Below are 22,868 nucleotides of genomic sequence, written 5' to 3' on the forward strand. Positions count from 1 at the left end.
ACCTGCGCAAGAGTTGATTTCGGTACTCAATAGCAGACGCAATGCTTAAGTACCTAGTGGAATTTGTAACTTATTGTTTTTATTTTTAGATGCCTTTCAGTAGCTTTTTTCATTATTTTTTACTAATATTTAAATAGAGAGGAAACTTTTTTTTGTTTGTTTATTTGTAAACTATGGAACCGATTTAAAAAATATTTCACTGTTGGGGCGCTACACTCTTCCCGAGTAACATAGGCTATATTTTATCCCGGTACGGGCAGTACCTAGTTGTCAGTGTTTCGTGTCTAAAAAAATATTGTGTGAAATAAAATTAGAAGAAGAATAAAATCGTTAAGTAAATAATTAGCATTTTACACACACTTACAGTAATTGTTAGTTGTTACAATATTCTAATTACATAATAAAATATGATTCTACAAATTATAAATAGATATTATTTATATTTTCATGTTTAATTTTTTTAACTGTAGGTCCCGGCTGTCATTGAACATCCTTGGCAGTCGTTACGGGTAGTCAGAAGCCAGTAAGTCTGACACCAGTCTAACCAAGGGGTATCGGGTTGCCCGGGTAACTGGGTTGAGGAGGTCAGATAGGCAGTCGCTTCTTGTAAAGCACTGGTACTCAGCTGAATCCGGTTAGACTGGAAGCCGACCCCAACATGATTGGGAAAAGGCTCGGAGGAGGATATGTTTAATTTTTTTGATAAAAAAATCGTCTATATTTTTTGTTGTTTTCAAGCTGCCCAATTTTTGCGGCACTCAACTGTAATAACCGACAGTACCTACAATAATTACTAAATACAGGGTGGCCCACCCATAGGCGTCCAAAAGAAAAATTTAGAACCAAAACCAAAAGAAGAATTTTTACCCCATAGCATAGAGCTTCTAATTTTTTCTTTTGGACGCCTATGGGTGGGCCACCCTGTATATTTATAATAACTGAATACAGTACATTTAAAGTTCTCTAAATACCTTAATAATTTGTTTGTCTGTCCTTGTAGCCACAACTTTAATTTACCTAACAAGAAAAATAATATAGGTAGGTCCATATTTATAGCACTAGCCGTTTTCTCGCGGTTTCACCCGCGTTCCGTGGGAACTACTGCCCGTACCGGGATAAAATATAGCCTATGTTACTCGGGAAGAGTGTAGCTTTCTAACAGTGAAATATTTTTTTTAATCGGTTCAATTATTTCGGAGCCTTTAAGGTACAAAAAAACAAACAATCTAAAAAATCGTCTTTAGTACATTGATATATTACCTATATGTAGATTTGTCTAGATAATGTTAGTAAGCATAATCATAAATGAGAATGTTAGTATGTACGTGTGCATGTTTGTAACTCTTTCTCGAAAACTGCTGGATGGATTTGAACATGAGGAACAGTTCTACTTGCATAAATCTAATGTCAAAAAGTGAACGTGTAAGACCTTGACCAGATGTTATAAATATTATTTATCTCTTTACAAGCCTAATAGTTAAGTAATAATCATATTATATATTTTACACTATCTTCCGCCCGCGGTTTCACCTATATTAAGGAACTAGCTTTTGTCCGCGACTTCGTTCGCGTGGAATAGTTAGTGACTTCTGAAAGATTTTTGGTTTGACCAATAGATGGCGTTGTATGTGTATGTCCGGAATATTTTTTTATTTTTTGTAATAAAAACTATCCTATGTCCTTTCTCAAGTTCCAAACAATGTCTGTACCAAATTTCACACAAAACAAGTCAGTAGCTGGGCGTGAAGAAAAGACAGACAGACAGAGTTACTTTCGCATTTATACCTAATATTAGTTTGGATCTGTGTCCGTGTCTCGAGGGAGGGAAGTCTTCCCGCACATGGATAAAATGACATATGGTAGCCTATATGTTATTCTGATTAGGTATACCTATCTACAATAAGCTATATTATTGTCGAGTTTCATCGAAAACCAATCTGTTATTCCAAGTGTCGGTGCATTTTGAGTTTTTCCGCGTGTTTTAAAAGTTTTTAAGACGTCTATTTATTTTAACACGCGTATATTAGCTTCACTGGTTACTGTAAGTAAGAAAATCTTGGAATCTTAATTTGCCCCACTTCCCTGTCTTCGATTAGGATGAAATTTTGCACACGCTCTGAGTTCTGATGACAATACATGACTCGCTAAGAAACGTCATTACAAATCCAATATGGCGGCCTCCCCGAGATGGTGGACTGGCTGTTTGAAATCCACCCCCATCATCATCCTTCGAGCCTTTTTTTCCCAACTATGTTGGGGTCGGCTTCCAGTCTAACCGGATTTAGCTGAGTATCAGTGCTTTACAAGGAGCCAATGCCCTATCTGACCTCCTCAACCCAGTTACCCAACTAACTACAGATATGGGTATCAAATATATAAAAGGGTTTCTTTCAACGTGACTCCGCCACACAGCCGAGCGATGTCGTTCGGAAAAACTGGGCTGAAAATCCGCCAGTGTGTAAAGGCTGTACTAGTCCGGAGATTTTTTAAGATATGAGACAAACGAACATTGCAGCTATTAATAAAATAAAGAGACCTTTTGATAGCTGCATAAGTAATGTATTGCTTCACAGTTAATCCCAGAATTTAAAAAATACAATAAGCAGGTACCTAAGTATCACATGAGTTTATTCTTCCGAAAGATGTTATCTTATCGACTGATTTGACCCACAGCAGCTAAAATTGGAACTCTAAAGTAACGTCAAAATGATTTTGGATTAAGTTAAGTACCTTATCTTTGTTTTTCTAAAAATAGCCTTTTGAAGAAGTGCAAAAAATAGGTTTTGTGCTCGCCACTTAATTTAAGTATCTTACGTTCATAAGCTTAGCTAATGTAACCAACAGGAGACGCCACCGATGTCCCTTCTGTCATATTTTATTTAGCTCCTTATTTCAGGCATGCTATGCTGGCCATCCTGGTATCACAATGGTTATCACTGACACAATCTTTAGATGCTGATTATCTTCAAAACCACGAGGGTAACAATTGGTAGCAACTTATGGCAGCTAGTAGCAATTAGGTAGCCTATAGCCACTCTCTCTGTGTATTTCAAGGGGATCGGTAAGGAGTGACAGCGTTTCTGACGGTCACTATCTATACCTAGCATGGTTTCGCCCCTTGCGTAAATTGACTTTTTCGCATAGAGACTTGTGCTTAACGGGCGCTTCCAGTTGTTTAAATGCTCTAAATACTCACTACATAAGTACATCGTTCTTAAGCACTGTTTTATTTGAGGTTCAAATATTTTTAGAGTCGCAAACGTTCGCACGTTTCGTTGCACGTGATAATCGAGTTTGTAGTCACTTGAGATCTTAAAAATATAATTCTTACTAATGTTATTAACTGGTAGGTTGTCAAGTTCATTTAGCCGGATATAGAATAGCTATTTATTAGATATAGCTTCTGCCAGCGGTTTCACCCGCATCCCGTGGGAACTACTTCCCGTACCGGGATAAAAAGTAGCCTATAGCCTTCCTCGATAAATGGGCTATCTAACACTGAAATCGGACCAGAAGTTCCTGAGATTAGCGCGTTCAAACAAACAAACTCTTCAGCTTTATAATAGTAGTATATATTTTGGTGTCTAGCCTGCGCACACTACTTACGTACCTACTATTTAGTCGATCCTTAGTGATTTTTAGAGAAAATTGAAGTCATTAGAGTCAAAGTTTTTAATCGGTCTGATATCGAAGAAATACTAAATAGTTGTTACGTGCGTACTTCCGTTCATCTTCATACTGATTTATGAGCCCAAATCAACTAGCCGACTAAAAGTTTGAAGTGTGTGTACTCTTAGTGTCCGATATGAGTGCGTTGACCATAATAAGTAACTGTTCTGATGGAGGCCAAAGCTCCATTAGTAAACAGAGGAAAACATTGATCACTGCGCTTGTTCACAATAATGACAAAAGCATATTACAAAGATCAGGCGTCGTACCACAAAAACTTTTAAACGTCGCGTCTGTTGAACATTTGTCTAAAAAAGACAGTTTATGACCTATACACCGTTTAGCACCGGTCCTGAAATAAGGTCCATTTTGCAGCCACACTTTTTTAGACAAGTGTTCAACAGACGTTTAACTTTTTGTAGTACGGCTGCAGGTAAAACTTAGCATCAAAAAAAAAAAAAATGTTTGCTAATTATTGGGTGAACTGCTGGTCGACTATTTAATTTGCAGTGTAAAGGGGTATGGTCAGACAGACTTTTGGTGCAAAACAACTGTATTTTCGCTAGAAAACTGCATTCTATTCCTTCCTGGAATAGAATGCATTCTATTCCTTCCTGGAATAGAATGCAGTTTTTTCTATGAAATACTTTCCACGGGACGCGGGTGAAAACACAGGAAACAGCTAGTTAGAGACAAAAGAATGTTGACTGTTGTAAACCAAAGTATGAGTGGATCGTCAGTCTAATCATAAAAATGTTGTTGTGTTCATTCCGCAAATTAATTTAGCACACCTAGACAGTGCATTAAATATCTAAACTAATATTGTAAAGAGGAAAACTTTGTTTTTTGTTTGTAATGGATAAACTCAAAAACTACTGCATCCATTTTAAAAATTCTTTCACCGTTAGAAAGCTACATTATCTGCGAGTAACATCCCTACTAATATTATAATTGCGATAGTAACTCTGGTCCGTCTGTCTGTCTGCCTGTCAGTAGGTATGTTACGCTATCACGTCTAAACCACTGAACTGTTTTTAATAAAATTTGGTACAGTGATAGAGTTGACCTTGAGAAAGAACATAGAATAGTTTTTATCCCCGACTTTTGAAGAATTCTCTTGGAAACGCGATATAACGGAACTCTACGCGGGCGAAGTCGCGGGCGAAGTCGCGGGCGGAAGCTAGTAGGCTATATTTCATCCCGCTACAGGCAGTAGTTCCCACGGGACGCGGGTGAAACCGAGGGAAAACGGCTAATCTTTCAATAAAGGCAGCCGACAACTAGTGATTACATCATCTTTAAAGATAAAAGGAGGATATTATCAAGTGGAAGCGAATTTGAATACTCGTGTGTGACGCTAAAATGAACGACCGACAATGCTTTTATTTGTTTAAATCTAAGTCACAGAAGATTAGGCTTTATTCACAATATCATCATCATCTCCCGAGCATTTTTCCCAACTATGTTGTGGTCAGCTTCCAGTCTAACTGTATGCAGCTGAGTACCAGTGTGCCACAAGGAGCGACAGCCCTATCTGATCTAAACTTAAACTGTTACCCAGGCAACCCAATACTGGTGTCAGACTTACTGGCTTCTGACTACCCGTAACGACTGCCAAGGATGTTACATGCGTCCAAGGCCGATTTGAGCCGCGGCGGCTGTCCTCATATAAGGAGATCAGCCAGCTGCACAAGACACATTAGGTACTATAGTGCGCGCACATTTGCTTGGACACAGCTAGGTGCACTTTCTATTCCTTCACACTCATAGCGCGATGGGACTACCCATCTAATTATTCTACACTAATATTTAAACGTAAAATATTGTTGGTATCCGGAAATAGTTGGGGAAAGGCTAGGCAGATGATAACTAAATCACAATAGTTAGGGTTAAACATCGCCTTTTATCGTGCTTCTAAATAAATACAAGTATGTAGGCTTCTTCCTCGTGATTATAAACTCTGCCTTAGCATTGTGTATCCTTATGTGGATACCTCACGTGACGTTAGTTCAATAACTAACGAGTTTATTATTGATTCTAATGTTAACGTTATTATAATACTAGGTATTTTCTGACTACCTCGTCGGTCTAGTGGTGCACGAGGTCTCGAGCCGAAATCGCTTTGTGGGTTTAAGAAACTTTCACGAAGCAGCCCGGAGCCTGGAATTTGGTGATTGATACACCCGTGCATCGGAGAGCACGTAAATATCGGTGCTGCGCCTGATCTCTCTCCGGTGGCGTCGGATTGCCGGTTTGTTCCCACTAGTTCTACTGCTTAGTTCTACCGTAGAACTAATGGGAACTTTTTTCCCACTAGTTCTACTATTTTGAGGTGTAACAAAATAGTAGAACTATGGTTCGGGAATTATGGTTTTTATTGGTATTCCCACTAGTTCCACTGAACATTTGCAGTAGAACTAATGGGACATTTTGTTCTACTAGATAGAAGAAGTACAGTCGACGGCCTGGGTGACATCTCGCCGTGTCCGTGGCCCGTGGTTATCTGTAGTTGTGATGTTTATCAGAGCTCAAAATCGATAGCAGTCAGAATAACTTAGATTTTTTTCATGAATTTCAACAAAAAATAAATGTTTTTCTTTATAAAAGTACTAGGACAGCAGAAATGAAGATGAGCTAGGTGGTGTTTAAAATCAGACATTGATATTCATCTACAACACTGCTAATTAAAAGACATTGTTTATAATAATACACATTGAATAGGAATGTAAGTATACAATAACGCAAAATTAACTTTGAAGAGACTGGCTATTTGAACTGCAGCCCTATGATTTAGGCAAAAAATCTATATTAATATTATAAAGGTGAAGAGTTTGTTTGTTTGTTTGTTTGTTTGAACGCGCTAATCTCAGGAACTACTGGTCCGATTTGAAAATTTCTTTCAGTGTTAGATAGCCCATTTATCGAGGAAGGCTATAGGCTACTTTTTATCCCGGTACGGGAAGTATAGTTCCCACGGGATGCGGGTGAAACCGCTGGCAGAAGCTAGTATCAAATAAAAATAATCGTTTTAAAAAACACGCTTAAAAAATTACAAAATAATTCGGACATTTACCGTCGTACCACAAAAACTTTTAATAGTCTGTTGAACACTTGTCTAAAAATGACAAACGACGTTGAACTAAGGGCCCTTTTGTAGCCACACTATTTTTAGACGAATGTTTAACAGATGTTTAACTTTTTGTATTAAGACTGTTAGTTCCAAACATAACACTCACATCAAACTAACAAAATCAAAAATCAAAATCAAAAAATAAAAAATCATTTATTCAAACTTGGCTGCAAGACAGCACTTTTTGAACGTCAGGAATTTACAATAGACAGCCCCCAAAACGCCCACCCTTCACCACTTCCTATGTGTTTTTGCTGGAAAGAAGAAATGGCGCAACAAACTCCCCAGCAACACACGTCTGTCTGTCTGTAGGTTAGAAGAACCTTTTAACTAAACTAACTTTAGTGTGTTTTTTTTTTTACAGTGTGTCAAACACCACCACAATGGTGGTGTTTAAAAATCAAAAGAACAAAAAGATTAACTAGCTCCTCTTCATTTCTGCTATCCTAGTACTTATATAAAGAAAAACATTAGATTTTTGTTGAAAGTAATGAAAAAAATCTAAGTTATTCTGACTGCTATCGATTTTGAGCTCTAAAAAAAATCACAACTATCGGCCGTCAACTGTACTTCTTCTGTCTAGTAGAACGAAATTATGTCCCTACTACTGAACATTACTTGTACTGAACAATGTTCTACTAGTGGGAATACCAATAAAAACCATAATTCCCACTAGTTCTACTATTTTGTTACACCTCAAATAGTAGAACTAGTGGGAAAAAAGTTCCCATTAGTTCTACGGTAGAACTAAGCAGTAGAACTAGTGGGAACAAACCGGATTGCCGTCCCTTCGGGCTATGAGAGTGAAGGGATGGTGAGTGCACTTGTGTGTGCGCAAATGCTCGTGCACTATATTTCCTACTGATCGACTTTATGAGAACAGCCGCCGTGGCCAAGTTAAAAATACGTATCGAGCGCGTTAGCTTACAAAACTCGGAATCAGCACTCTGGTGTCCGGTGAAAAAATTACTACTACGCAATAAACACAAGTGTATAACATTATATTTTAGTATTAATTATCGTATAATGAATTAAACATTTTTGCATTAATTCGATTCGGCTCGGTAGTTCCTTGTTTACTTTTTTTGTTTAAAATCAAGGGGCCCTTGAAGGACATAACGTTTACAACGCCCACATAGAGGTAATAGAGGTATTATCGGAGGCTAGCAAACCCAGAGAACTTGCCGGAAGAGCCGGTCTGTTTGAACGGACCCTTACTCTGTCTGTCTGTCTGTTACGCTTTCACGTCTAAACCACTGAACTGATTTTAATAAAAGTTGATCTTGAGAAAGACCATATAGGATAGTTTTTATCCCGGGCTTTTGAAGAATTCTCTTGGAAACGCGATATAACCGAACTCTACGCGGGCGAAGCCGCGGGCGGAAGCTAGTGGCTCCGGCGGTCCCATGCGAGCTTATCGTCGCAGGTGGTTTTGAATTGCACTCTAGGGGTAGGGCAGACAAGACTACGTGGAGTCGGTTTTGCAGCGATTCGTTTTCGTCAATAACTTCAATTTTTAATACAATGTTTTTAATTGAAGGTAATAAATGGCAATATGCTAAATAAAATGAATTCAAATTAAATTCTACCATAATTCATAATGCGCCAAGTGCGCCGTTTTCGTGAAATTATGATAACAAAATATTAATAATTAACTCTTATTCCTTTTCCTTGTACTCCTTTTAATATTTAGAGCTGTCCGCAAAGCGAAGCCTGAAACTGGGTTTTTAGTCGGCACGAAATAGTTGGTAAGTAATATACATATTATCTTTGCCACCCTGCTAACGTTATTAGTCGCCAAGTCATTATAAATAGCTCCTCACCTAATATTTCAATTGACTGTTACTGTTACAGCCTTTTTATCGTCCCACTGCTGGGCACAGGCCTCCTCACACATGGAGACTTTCAATTGACTGGTATAGTTTATTTGCTACCCAAACGCAGCTGCTAGTTTTTAGTTTTTATAACACCCTTAATTTTGAACCTAGTTATTTTATTTGTTGCAAATATTTAGTCGACATTTAAGTTATTAGTCACTCGGAAAATAATAAGCCATAATTATTTTCGATAGTAGCATTAAGTATTTTCTTTCGTATGAACATATTTAGTAACGAGAATAACGTAATAAGGATAAAAGCGAGGACATATCTGTAGACGTACCTAATTTAAGAAATACATAAAGAGGAAAAATTTGACTGCTTGTTTGTATGTTTGACGCGAATACGCTCTGGAACTCTCTGCACTGAACATTATTCGAGTCCGGGAAGAAGTTTAACCGGGATATTAAGATATATAAGGAATTACGTAATTTGGATGCAACTGCTCTCCCCAGGTACCAGGGCAGCATAACTTACATGAATATACCAATACCGAGTGTAGACCCACTGCTCACCAAGTACCAGGGCACTATAAAATAAACTAATTGAATCCCTCGGGACGCGAGTGAAACCACATGAAACAACAAGTATAAAAATAAATTAATTGGATAGGTAGATATAAGGAAAGAAAATCATCCAAAACCATTTAAATTAAAGTTTTAGCACGGTAAAGGTTTTAGGCCTGAGTTTCGCGCTACTTAATATATTTAAAGAGTGCGTTCGGTCATCACGATGTTCGTGAATATATTTTCTTCTTTTATTTTATTTAATGTTTCTTTTATTATATTGTGTCCATCGAGTTTGGCGATAGAAGTAGCTGTGTATCATTTAACTTACGGTAAGTCAATATACGGTTGATTAATAATATTTATACCACGCTAGTATAAAATAAAGCCCTCCCTAGACCAGCGGTTCCCAAAAGATTTTCCACGGAACCCTCAGGTTCCGTGACAGGCCCTCAGGTGTTCCGCAAAAATTCAAGATTTCCATAATGGTAAATCGCTTCACTTTTGACAATATTAAATTGACGTAATTTATTATTAATTTTCAATTAAACTGTTTTAAAATATTGCACTCTAAAATTCCATTTAGGCACCATGTACATAGGTGGGTACCACTCGCGAGTGTTAGTACGAGTTCAAGCCGAAACAAGGTAGCGAATCGGCCATATTTTATGGGCTTTTTTCATCGTCGGAATTATACGTTTTCTATCTTCTATCAATTCTAGGGGGTGCTTGGGTATCAACTTCTTTTTTTTTTCAGTTTACTTTTCCAGTCATTCAAATAAAAAAAATAACGCGCTCGCTCCTCTTGAACCTTTAAAATAGCCAAAAGAATTCGAGAACCGCTGCCCTAGCTAGACGCTCGATTGTGCAATAATTGATATTATTGAAGATTGCGCTACGCCGTGACTCCAAGCACAGCGGCGAACAGCGTGTAGCTGCACCGCGATCCATAGTAGGTGCTCGCGTCCTGAACCGCTAAGTCTTACCGCAGGCAGCCCGGCGGGTGATCCCCGTCCACTCCGACTCGTACTTTTAAAAGCAAATATGTATGACTTCTTGCAGACGTGTGGATCGACTTTGAAAATTTTGTTATTTCTAGACTGTACTATTACTATACCTTGTAGTAAATGTTTTGTTTTCAGGAGGTGTACCAGTTTATAATGGTTCCAGCTATGGGCTTTATTTTTACTCCGATGACAAAATTTGTATACGCTTCGAAGTACTCGACATTAAGGACAACTTACATGTTGCACTGTACAGAAATGGTAAGTTTGACATCCACATCTGTTTGGTACATAAATCCGCACTCCCCTTCTAATACCATATTAGCGATATTGTTAACCTACTACAAACCCATGATACACATGCTAAGGACCCTTAAGGGGTCCATGGATCCCACTTTGAGAAACCCTGCTTTAGTAAAAGTTGAGTGATAAACTAATATCTGTTTACATAATAAAAAATATAGTTTTTTTGTAATAAAAATGTTGTTTTTGTTATTAATTATTGCAAATTACATATTGTATATGTTATGGACCAAGTGATAAATTGGGCAGTATACATAATGCCCGGTCATTATGAATAATGCCCAATATGAGAGTGCAATTTGATAATAATTATTCAAATAATCAAATTGACCGGGCACTATACATATTGCCCGTGACATTTTGGGCAAAGTAATACAAACATATTTAATTTCATTTTTTTTTGTTTTTGCCATTTAACTTAAAATAAACTAAACATTAAACCACTTAAATAATCAGCCTCATGATTTGGATTAATAATGAAGGACTTCTGCCTTAAAAATCCACTAGTTTTTGCATTTAAAAGTTAAGGAAAGTCATATTAAAAATATAACATAAAATATAATTAAATTTAAAACCAAAAATTTACAACGTATCTTTGTTTTATACAAATGACTTATTATTATAAAACAAAATAAACTAAAGTTTAAGCGATTGGACTCATTATTTGGCATAATTAACTTTTATTATTTAGCTTCTCTAAATAAAAGTCACATAGAAAATATAATTAAAATAGGGTGCTATTTAAACAGGCTTCTTTTTAATATCATTAATCGCCCCCAAAAATGTATGTTGCCTTCTAAAATACTAAGTCAGTCACAATTAAATTTGTAGCATGCTAAACTAAAGTAAACTTCTGAAATACTATTAAATGACATTATAAAATATAAAATGACAATATTTTTTTTACTCAGTACGTTTAAAATATAACACATCCCATATCAATTAACAGAGCATGGAAGTAAGCATGCAACATGCAGCAAGCATGGCTTCTGTCACGGCTCCGGCGCTGCGGGGCTCCGGCGGTCCCATGCGAGCTTATCGTCGCAGATGGTTTTCACGCTCACCACCGCAGCTTCGGCTTGCTGGCCGGCTCAGCCGGCCAGCCTCAGCCGTGGCGGCGAGCGCTTCAACTATCTGCGCCTCAGCTCGCAGGCCGCCTCGCCCCTCCACGCCTACGCGGTTTTGAATTGCACTCTAGGGGTAGGGCAGACAAGACTACGTGGAGTCGGTTTTGCAGCGATTCGTTTTCGTCACTAAGTTCAGATTTTAATACAATGTTTTGAATCCAAATTAAATTCTACCATAAAAAAAAAGCAGCCAAGAATAATGAGATCAAGAAAAACGAGGCCGAGTTAGTAAATTAGATGACAATTGTCCAATTAATAATTTTGTGGCTAGACTTATAATTTCCCATTAAAATAGAACATATAATTTAAAACAATAATCATAACATATGTAGCAAGTATCAGGATTTATTTATTAGAACAACTGCCACCCTCGCACCGCATAAAATATAGCTTTATTATCAATTTGCCCAACTATCATGTAGCAATATAATAATGCCCGTGCAATGTGATAAATAATGAAGTTAAGATAGTTATTAATCATTTGGCCCGATAAAGCTAGACATTATTCATAATGCTCGGGCATTATAAATAATGCCCGAATTAATCACATGGTCCATAACATATATATGCCTTCCGAAAGATGGAAGAACTTGTCACGACAAGATGGTCTGCGAACCACGATTCACGGATGGACCCTCGATCGGTTCGTCTTGACTTACACACGACTTATTAGAAGTAAACCTATAAGAACTATCAAATAATTTAATCTGCACTGAAAGCATTGTGTCTCTTTGTTAAATAACAGGTGAATTCTTGATTACTCACTAATTAATAGTAATTTGAACTATTTTCATTTCAGACAATTTATTAGACTATTCTTTGGGAACACTTACGAATGCAAAGATCTTTAATTTTAAAAGTACCACTTTATTAAACATCAAGTTGAAGATATGTACGAAAGAACACATATGCATATCACCCACCATTGTCGAAGGAAGACGTGTTTCAGATGCAACTCCGCTCTCAGAAGCAGGTACCTACTTACCATGTATTATTCAAAACATTACTTTATATATCTGCTAGTTTTTGTTCCTTAAGTCTAAGTATTAGCTAAATTAATTCCACAGTAGATACATTTTAATGTACTTTTGCGGTACAACAATTTGCGGCATCGTTAACTGCTATTTTATTTTTCAGATAGGGTTTGTTTAAACCGAGTTTGTGAAGTTATAGTGAGTTTGACAGACGTCACAACAGACCAGGTACGTAGTGACACTCTGTAGTTTGTATGCTTATTGTAAAACTGTAGTATATATCGCTTGTTACCATTACACACCAAGAGTCTAAATAAACGGACATTCGATCCTTGCACGTTCCTACTGTTCCCACTATCACGACACATACGGTTGCGGCGTCGACTGTACAATTAATTGTTTGCCATTACATTACATCCTCAATTCTAATTTCAACTAATTGTGTGTAGCCTATGTCCTGGAAAGAAACGGAATTAATGTAAGCACATCGACAGCGTCTACAACGACAAGGGAGCCGGTGACGAGCGTGCTCGCTGCTACTGAACAGCCAGAGACAGTCGCCGCCAGTGAGAGTGAGTCACTCTGTGTGTAGCGATGCAGCTCATTCCTGCCCCACTGTGTATCACTGGGAAACATCTTTATTGCACCATGACAGTTAACACTTCAGAATAAAGCCAGCCATAGGGCTTATCCGTCCGATAATCCGTTCGATAATTTATAGGAGAAAAACAAAACACTCATTGCAATAGTGATGATGATGTCCTCCTAGCCGATTGTCGGGCACAGCGGCTGTTCTCATGTAAAGAGATTAGCCAACTGCGCAGGACATATTATAGTGCACAAGCATTTGCTTGGACACAGGTGCACTCACTATTCCTTCACTCTCATAGCCCGATAGGACGGCAATCCGACACTACCGGAAAGAAATCAGGCGCAGGACCGACATTTACGTGTTCTCCGATGCACGGGTGTATCAATCACCAACTTCCAGGCTGCTTTGTGATAGTTAGGGGTTAGGGGATCGAACCCAAGACCTCGTGCTCAGGCAGGGTAATCAGTGTACATCGTGATTCACGAGCAGTGTTGCCTGGCAGGCACGTTGCTCACACAGATCCGTGCGTCACGTACAGACACATTGGTTCCAGGCTGGACAGCGACTATAGTCACGATTGCGGTAACATCGGCGGCGGTGTTGCTGCTGGCGCTCATCACAGTGGCCTGCATACGTCTCTGTCGCGCGCGAACTGCCGGTCAGCCAGCTTCAGACCGCGTGAGTACAGTGCGCCACCCCTCAACTGCGCCGGGATCATGCACAACTAGTCACTAGAGGAGATATCATCACGCGAAACCTCCTCAGCAGAGCGTAGCATGCGTAACGTTAACGTAACGTTACTAGCTTCGCTCTCATACGCCTTCTTTAAACCCGCCCATTTTTTTAAAGCCCGCACCAATCAATCTTTAACAGGTGGACAAAATGGGACTGAAGTTTAACAGCCATTTATGCCTGTATGACTGCAATAACTGAAGCTTTTATTTGTAAATTGAAAATAATCTCATGAAAATTTAGTGTAACGTTGGCAAACGTTTGTTTCAGTTTTGGAATCGGTTCTATGTGAACTTACTGCTACGAGATGAATGCAATGCGGAGATACGCGAGCGCGAGCGACGCGATGCGGAGATACGCGAGCGTGAGCGACGCGATGCAGAACTGGAATATAATTACGTGTACGACCACCGATACGCCCCTCGTACACAAAGAACTCGCTGAATACTGTTACACTCGGCATCAAACCAACTCAGCTTACTGCGCCCACTGCTCAACAATCCTTTCTCATCTACGAATTATGTACTACAGGGGATACGCCTTCTTTGCTAGAAGCACGTCAAGCATCAACAAACTGCACCTTGAGTTGATGCTTTTGTACAGCCACTAGCACGACAAGATAATTTTTTTACAATTATTTTTGATTTTTCTTTTTGATTTTTTTCTATTATCGTAGTATTAAGCATGTTCATATAATATGATCGATCATAGTTTAGTGGCGATATAAAGTCCTATGACAACAATAACATGTTACTATGCCCTATTCGCTAAGCCGTGAGCCAAAAGGTAAACAAACCATAAAAAAGTGTTCTTTTTATTATGTCACGAACGAACGATTTAAGTAGTGAACATGTTTTATAAAAATAACTACGGAAATAATACACTGACAATAGAAATTATAAATTAGAACGATATCTGCAGAACTGATGTAATCCTTTCAGACTTATTTGATATCAAAGTCATGAATGCCTTCAATTATGTTCTTGATTTTAATTAACTATCTATGTATTAATTAATCGTTTACATGTAAAAGAACCTAAAAAGAACTTGATTCTAAAACTTGAAAATAGATAGTGCGAACATTTTACATTAAAATGTGACGTTTTGTCGTCGGTCGGGTTACACCCGCCATCTTTAAAAGTTTGCGAAACATTGTTTTCTTTACACTTTGGCTCAAGCCTACTTGAATTGGGTACAGCAATATAATTGTTACCAATTGTAATTAGTCTGTAAGCCTTCTTAAAAACGAATAAATAAACTAAGACGCTCCCATTTAGTTTGCGCAATATATCGTATTATGCAAATTCTTATTGAAGAAAGGTATGGCAATGAGTCTTATCGAATATTTAATTTGCACAATATGATTATTGTAATATTGCACAATGTTATTGCAGGGCTAGGGCTCGCCTTATACGCGATATGTTCTACTCTAAATATAAACTGTGTAGAATTAAAATATTAAGATTCTTACTAGGTACAATTCTTTTTTAAATGTTATGTGCTTTAAATAACATTTGTAAATATAATTATATTAATTAATTATAAGGTACTTATTACAATCATGGATCGAGTTACCAGGAATAAGAAAGTAATAACCGTATATTATGATAAGTTTAAGTTTGTTAATTTTTATCTGTACTTCTATACTAATATCTGATAAATGTCTGCGCAAAATATTAAATATCCGTTGGTTTGATCGTGTGCGTAACTCAGAAGTGTTGAGGGAAGCCAATGTAGGTGGCATTGAAGCATACCTCATGAGGAGACAGCTTCGTTGGTGCGGGCATGTACTGCGCATGCCGGATACTAGAGTGGCCAAGCGCATCCTCTACTCCGAGTTGCAGGAGGGCAAGCGGAAACGTGGCGGACAGCTGCTGCGATACAAGGATGTGCTAAAGCGCCACATGAAAAGCTGTTCCACTGACCCGTCTCAGTGGGAGAATCTGGCATCTAACCGCAGAGACTGGAGAAGCCGCGTCAAAGCCAAAGTCTTTGACTTTGAAGCACGCCGGCTTTCTGAGTTGGATGCCAAACGAGATGAGTTGAAAGCTCGACCACCTGTAGCTACCAACTACAACTTTGTGGCTGGTACCCTGACATGTCCGCAGTGTGCGCGGACTTTCACGCACAAAATTGGTTACTCCAGCCACATGAGAGCACACGCACGCCATTAGGGTCGAAGTGGTCGCCGTTGCCGAAATCGGCGTGGAAGAAGATACTAATATAATTAAGAGGAAATTTATTTTGTTCGTTTATACCCTGAAGGCACTGAAATTACTGAACCGATTTGAAAAAATAATAATTGTTGGAAAGTTACACTATATTTTTTCCCGGCATTAGTTCAAATGGGACGCCGATGAAACCGCGGGAAAAGGGCTTGTTAGAAAGAAGAAAAAAAACCGGCCAAGTCGGTCTCGCGCACGATGGGTACCCCGTACCGTTATTTATAAAATGAGCATTTCTAGTTTCCAGTATTTGTTGTTATAGCGGGAACAGAAATACATCATCTGTGAACATTTCAACTCTCTAACTATCACGGTTCATGAGATACAGCCTCGTTTTACCCTTTGGGTACGGAACCCTAAAAACCGCGAGTGAAGCCAGCGATTTATTTTCGAGCTTTGAGGAATTAAAAAGTAATCAAGTAAAAAAGCAAAATCAAACATGAAAACATTATTCAAGGCAGCGAGCGCAGTTTGTGCTTGTTTGTTCGTAGGTACGATACGTCAAAAATAATTAAAACCAAAAAGCGCCCATTGTCATGGAGCCGCGAACGTGATGTGTTAGCTACAAATTTTATAACTCAAGAAAACCCGGGAAAAGGACTTAGGATAGTTTTTTATCACCATCCAGCAACGGAAAGAAGATTTCCAGGGACAGAGGTGATTAGATAAAAACCAACTTACAAAATGCGGTTGAACCCCAAAAGTGAAGTACCAGGACAGCATAAATCACCGGAGTATAATATACACTTCAAGGAATTTGGATGAAACTGCTCTCGCCATGTACCAGGACATCAGAACTTACCTGAGTATTCCAATCACCATACACAACTGCTCACAGTACCGGGGCACTATAATTTTCATGAAAATATAGGTACCTCGGGACACGCGTAAAACCGCGGAGAACAGCTAGTAAATAAATAAAATAAAATTTACAATAAAAGATTTTGGTATAAACCCAAGTACTATCAGGTTGTCCAGGTAACTGGGTTGAGGAGATCAGATAGGCAGTCGCTCCTTGTGGCACACTGGTACTCAGCTGCATCCTGTTAGACTCGAAGCCGACCCCAACATAGTTGGGAAAGAATTTTTCGTCTGGCAACTCCAAGCAAAGGATAAAAAAGAAACAAATATTTTCCAATATTGAATATATTTATTCAGCACATACAGGTTTACAAAGTAATAGAAATCACGATATATCATATATTATCAGATATTTTGTAGAGACACGCACCGATACACATTTTTTTTATTTTATTAAATTTATTTATTTATTAGAATCTTATGTCGTGAGTGTGAGGGGAACCCGAACGCTCCTGTGCAAAACTGGATAATTTATTTTGTATGTTTTACCTTATTTCATCATTGCTTATGAAGCTATTAATTTAGCTGTTTAGGTATAAAGTATTGTATAATCTCTCTCGTTATTTAGAACCCGTGACTTCGTGCTCAGCAGTCGCGCGACCACTAGCCCAACGTCATCATCCTCTGAGCCTTTTTCCCAACTATGTTGGGGTCGGCTTCCAGTCTAACCGGATGCAGCTGAGTACCAGTGCTTTACAAGGAGACAGTTATATTTATAATACTTCATAACTAAACAGCTAAAATAGTGCCAACGTGACGATTATTTATATTAGTTTCAGTAATGTTACCAAATGTCAGGTTTCCGCACACACACGAGACATTAGTATTTAACCCCAGTTTTAACGTTAGTTTAATTTATACAAAACACACCAACGTACAGGCAGTATTATGGCTGTATATAGTTCACGGTAAGTCATTCATTGATCTATTGATATAAATATTATATGAAAATTAATCTATATCCCTTGGTCACGCCATCACGCGTAGACGGCTGGACCGATTAAGCTGAAAATTAGAAAAGAGCTCAGACCCGGGAGAAGGACATAGAATTTTTATCATCATCTAGCTACGGGAAGAAGCTAGTACTCAACCCAGTTACCCGGGCAACCCGATACTCCTTGGTTAGACTGGCGTCAGACTTACTGGCTTCTGACTACCAGGGACGACTGTCAAGGATGTTCAATGACAGCCGGGACCTACAGTTTAACGTGCCATCCGAAACACAGGCACTTTGAAAATAAATCTCGGTGATAATAGAATAGCTTTTTAAATGTTTTATTAACAAACTATCGGCCGACTAAAAGTTTGCAGTGTGAAAATTTTAGTTAGAAATGACTGACATCATGAATACGTATCGAATAAATAAATAATCATTTGCGAAGTTACAAAGACAAGCCTGTTCAAGCAGGTATAAAAAAAATCATCGGCACGAATCTTGAGCGCTGACCTTCATCTGCGTAGAAGTGATTTATTAGCATAGGATCAATCCCGAGTGACGGCTATGACGCGATGCACTGCGGGCCAATCACCGCTTTATCCCGCCCCCGCGCCTCACTTCATATCACAAAAGGAATCCAATAAATCACTTCTGCGCAGGTGAAGGTCAGCGCTCAAGATTCGTGCCGTTGATTATATTATGTTTGTTTCGTGTTTCTACCGTGAACTACCACAGCGCTAGGATTGTATAAACTTTAGCAACATCTCATAAAATACGTTAAAAGGCAGACAATATCAATATTATTACCGATCTATTTAATTCTTGCGCCAATCGATCAATCATTTCACTTTACTATCATTATGACGACGATTTATCCACATTATTTAAAGTACCTACTGAATAGTATATGTGCGCACTAACCGGGTAATGTTGAAAACGCCTAAATACTGTTTTAAACTAGTATATTACGCTAGACTAAGTCCTTACCCTAACGAAAGAAATGATATAGGTAGCTTATTAGCCAATATTTTCAACTTTACCCGGTTATTTTGAACATTTCACTTGATTATTGGCGTTTCGCACACACATTTACACATATTACATTTCCTAATTAAAATACGAAAAATTGAGCATTGGCCGGGCAACGGGCAATATAATGATACAATGTTGGTTTGCCCGGGCAATGTCCTAAAACACCCGTAAATCGCAATATTTTGTATAAGTATTAGTACTTAGATATTATGTAATTCCTATCGTTTACAATTATTACATGTAACTATGTATAATTTTATAATTAAATCTAAATTTGGTGTTCTTGTTGCATTAAAACTAGAATTATTTCTAGGTTTTACAATAGAACTTAATGAACGCCCATTTCTAGTTTAACCTAAACTTCAATAAATGCCAGTTCATCATTACTAAGTAGGTACCTATTTTGATTTGCAATCGCGTTTTTAGACCTTACACTACACTTATAGTAGATGTTCAAAATAGGTAGTAATTCTGACTCCCTATTTGAAAAATTCAATTGGCGCCCCTAACTTTTCAGACAAGTATAGTTTAGTGATCTTTCTTATCATCACTATATGTATATTGTTTATATCACTGAGCGTTCATTAATTTCTACTGATTTTAAGTTAAATTACTTACAAAACTAGTCATATCCATTCACCTAAGAGTATAACAAACCAAACAGGACAGGCGCGATAATTTTTATTTTAATGAAAAAAAAAATATTTTTTTTTTCTAAATTCTCAACTGTTTTTTTTTTTTTTTAGTAGGAACCACGGAGGAAGGAAAGATAGTGGAGATGCTACAAGGAAGGTAGGTCAGGCGCCTTCTTGTAGGTCAAATGGGTTCAGTTATCAAAACTAACGAAGCGTTCGGGTTCCTTTTCAAATCAAACCCGATCTGTCAAATATTGGTCTTCATTGATTGGTGATTTTATTTTGAAATTGGTTGCTTCTACAGTAGGCTTGTAAGAGCGGAGCTAGTAACGTTCCTCGTCCCCCGAACACCCTCATTTTGGCGCGCTACCTTCTAAGAAGATGTTGCGTTATGACATCTCCGCTAGTCACTTTCTTCTCCGTGGTAGAAACTCTATATATTTTGCCAACACTCTAGCTAGTTTCAAAAAACAAAAGATGGGCCGCTCTTATAACAAGCGATCCTAGGGCGAAGAAACTGGCCTGGGGCTTCATTCTGCTAAGTTAATAGTGTGACAATTGGATAACAATTGAATCTCAATAGCAGTTTTAACTTAGCGAACGTTACGCAGTTTATTGTATTGTAGGTATTTTCGTACATATACACTTTTCGTTCACATGTAACCGACGATACGTTATTACGATATGCATAGACGCTGACATTCGGGGACTGACAGTCAGTTTGTTTTGAACGCAACCTCAGGGTCCGTTCAGACAGACCGGCTCGGAGAGGAGAGCAAATTCCTAACACGTTGAAAATCGAGTACTTAGTATTTGTAGTAAGGTTTATTTTTGCATGTGCACTGCTTTTGTCATTAAGAATGCTCGAAACGCTTGGTGTGAAACAATAAGAGGAGCCAACCGGCTCCGATCGCGTACTTTTTCTCTGCCTTGCAGACGTTTGGCTCCGATTGCATGCTCTTTAACGCTCACGCAGCCGATCGGAGCCGATACCGGTCTGTGTGAAAAGCAAAATGCCCGCCGATGCTCTCTACTAAACTAAAAAACAAAATTAGTGTGGATTAATTTTATTTTAATGTTTCCAAGGCTAATGCACCATTCTGTGTTCCTTATAATTTATTGAGGAAAACGATGAAGCGAATCGTTGGGGAAAAGTTGTGTTTGTGTTAGGCAGTGCGACAAGCGTTGTTTTATGCAGATATATGAATGTTTTTTTTTCGCATACTAAGATATTCAATTAAGGTCTCATAATCCTGCCGGGGCTGCGAGTTACCGCGGCGCTGGTACATAAAAGGCCTGCGACGGAACACGACGATTTTTAGTCAGAGTCTGACACTCCCTCACCGCTGCTAACCCACAGCGGGAGGGGTTTCACATTTGATGATTTTTGACGTCGTTAAAAAAACCTAGTATGTATATCGTATTTCCGCATATTGCAGAGGTGATATGTTAATAGAATTAGCATGTTACGCTGAAGATTTTTGTCGCCAGGCCTCACGCGGCACAGAGAGCATTGTCCTCTTAACTAAATAGCTAGCCAGTATCTAGCGCGTATTACTGTAAAGCATAGTTAAGGAACCGTTTCTATTTCTAGTAGATTTATGTATAAAAATAAATAGTTTATAAAATTAAAAACACGCTTTTGTAACGTTTCTTAGCTAGTCATGTATTGTCATCGGAACTCAGAGCGCGTGCAAAATTTCATCCTAATCGAAGGCCGGGAAGTGGGTCACATTAAGATTCCAAGATTTTCTTACATCCATAGTTACAAGTGAAACTAACATAACATACGCTTGTTAAAAATTGAATCTCTATATCCCTTGGTCACGCCATCACTCCTGAACATCTGGACCGATTAAGCCGAAAATTAGAGGCGAGGTAGCTTAGACCCGGGAGAAGGACATAGTATAGTTTTTGTCACTATCCGGCTACGGGACACAGAAAAACTTGGGACGCGGGTGAAACTGCGGGCGAAAGCTAGTTTCTACAATAAAAATCAATGTGCCAAATTGCTCACGTTCTGAACAAGTTTACAAATTGCAGGCGAAATTGATGAATCTTTTGTTTACGAAATATCTGTGTATTTTACTGCAAATAAAACTATATTGAATGTCATTATGATACCTACTTATTTATTTTACTTATTTTGCACTATTTTTTGTAAGTACGTGTCTGACAGCCCGGGTAACTGGGTTGAGGAGGTCAGATAGGCAGTCGCTTCTTGTAAAGCACTGGTACTCGGCTGAATCCGGTTAGATTGGAAGACGACGCCAACATTGGTAGTTGGAAAAAGGCTCGGCAGATGTAGGTTATTAGCTTTTATTACATACCTAACTTATTGTTCCGTTTTTTTTGACGTGACAACGTCTTATAAATCGATGGAGCCGGCTGCACGCACGAAAAAACATGACTCATGCGGCGTTACCTCGCTCTGAGGCGTTACCTCGCTCTGAGGCGTTACCTCGCTCTGAGGCGTTACCTCGCTCTGAGGCGTTCGATCGCACAATCGGCCTACGCGTTCGGCAGCGTTCGACATCTGTCTCTCTCCCACTTGAGTGAGCGATGCGTCCGCGTAAACAGCTGCTATTCAATAATATATTTACATATTTTCGTCAAGTATGAAGTGCAGTGAAAAGTGAATGTGGTGTAAATTGTTTATAGCAACGATAATTGCGACGATAAAGGTAATGATTCTTTCGATATTAAATATGTCGGAGACTGTCAATAGTACGGACACTAAACGTCACGCAAGCGCGCCCTCTGGTGGCGTTTCCGGTGAAACAACATTTTGGCGCGCTTGGCAGAGTGGTGGCGGTCAGCGTGGCGTCCGCGGAGCTCAGTCTTGGTTCAGTCTTGATCGAGTCTTGGTCGAGGCTTCGTCGAGTCTTCGTGGAGTTGTCGCGTTACTGCCTTTCGTTACGTGTAGTGTACCTAGTGTTATTGCCTAGCGTTGTAGTACCTAAACTAATTGTAGTGTCTTATAATTTTTGTATTGTAATGGTTCTTCTAACCTAACAGACAGACATGTGTTGCTGGGGAGTTTGTTCCGCCACTTCTTCTCCCCAAGCCAAAACACATAGGAAGTGGCGAAGGGCGGGCGTTTTGGGGTCTGTCTTTTGTTCTGACTAATTTGAATAAACGTTTGAGTTTTTAGTTTGTTTGAGTTTTGAGTTTCTTTGAGTTATCTCTTTGCTTGATTACCCTAACTGATGTCGGACGATAGTGCCATCCTGATGACGCCTCCGACATCAGAAGTGGGATGCA

General features: G+C 38.7%; 1 protein-coding gene across 1 annotated transcript; it reads left to right on the forward strand.

Annotated features, from left to right (window-relative positions):
• The first annotated feature begins 9,408 nt into the window (after positions 1–9,408).
• LOC124643628 lies at positions 9,409–14,758 on the forward strand. The gene is made up of 7 exons (XM_047182643.1): positions 9,409–9,514; positions 10,325–10,447; positions 12,416–12,589; positions 12,754–12,825; positions 13,040–13,162; positions 13,736–13,860; positions 14,185–14,758. Exons 1-7 carry the CDS (start codon positions 9,409–9,411, stop codon positions 14,356–14,358), a joined length of 897 nt encoding a protein of 298 aa, XP_047038599.1. The 3' UTR covers positions 14,359–14,758.
• Positions 14,759–22,868: the final 8,110 nt, after the last annotated feature.

This window comes from Helicoverpa zea, chromosome 28 (genome assembly GCF_022581195.2).
Source record: "Helicoverpa zea isolate HzStark_Cry1AcR chromosome 28, ilHelZeax1.1, whole genome shotgun sequence".
Taxonomy (NCBI): domain Eukaryota; kingdom Metazoa; phylum Arthropoda; class Insecta; order Lepidoptera; family Noctuidae; genus Helicoverpa; species Helicoverpa zea.

Bases quoted from the DNA above. Each gene is read 5' to 3' on its own strand.
- LOC124643628 (XM_047182643.1), top strand. From the start codon at position 9,409: ATGTTCGTGAATATATTTTCTTCTTTTATTTTATTTAATGTTTCTTTT. The intron at 9,515-10,324 runs GTAAGTCAATAT...TTTTGTTTTCAG, and splicing joins TGTGTATCATTTAACTTACG to GAGGTGTACCAGTTTATAAT. The intron at 13,861-14,184 runs GTGAGTACAGTG...CGTTTGTTTCAG, and splicing joins GTCAGCCAGCTTCAGACCGC to TTTTGGAATCGGTTCTATGT.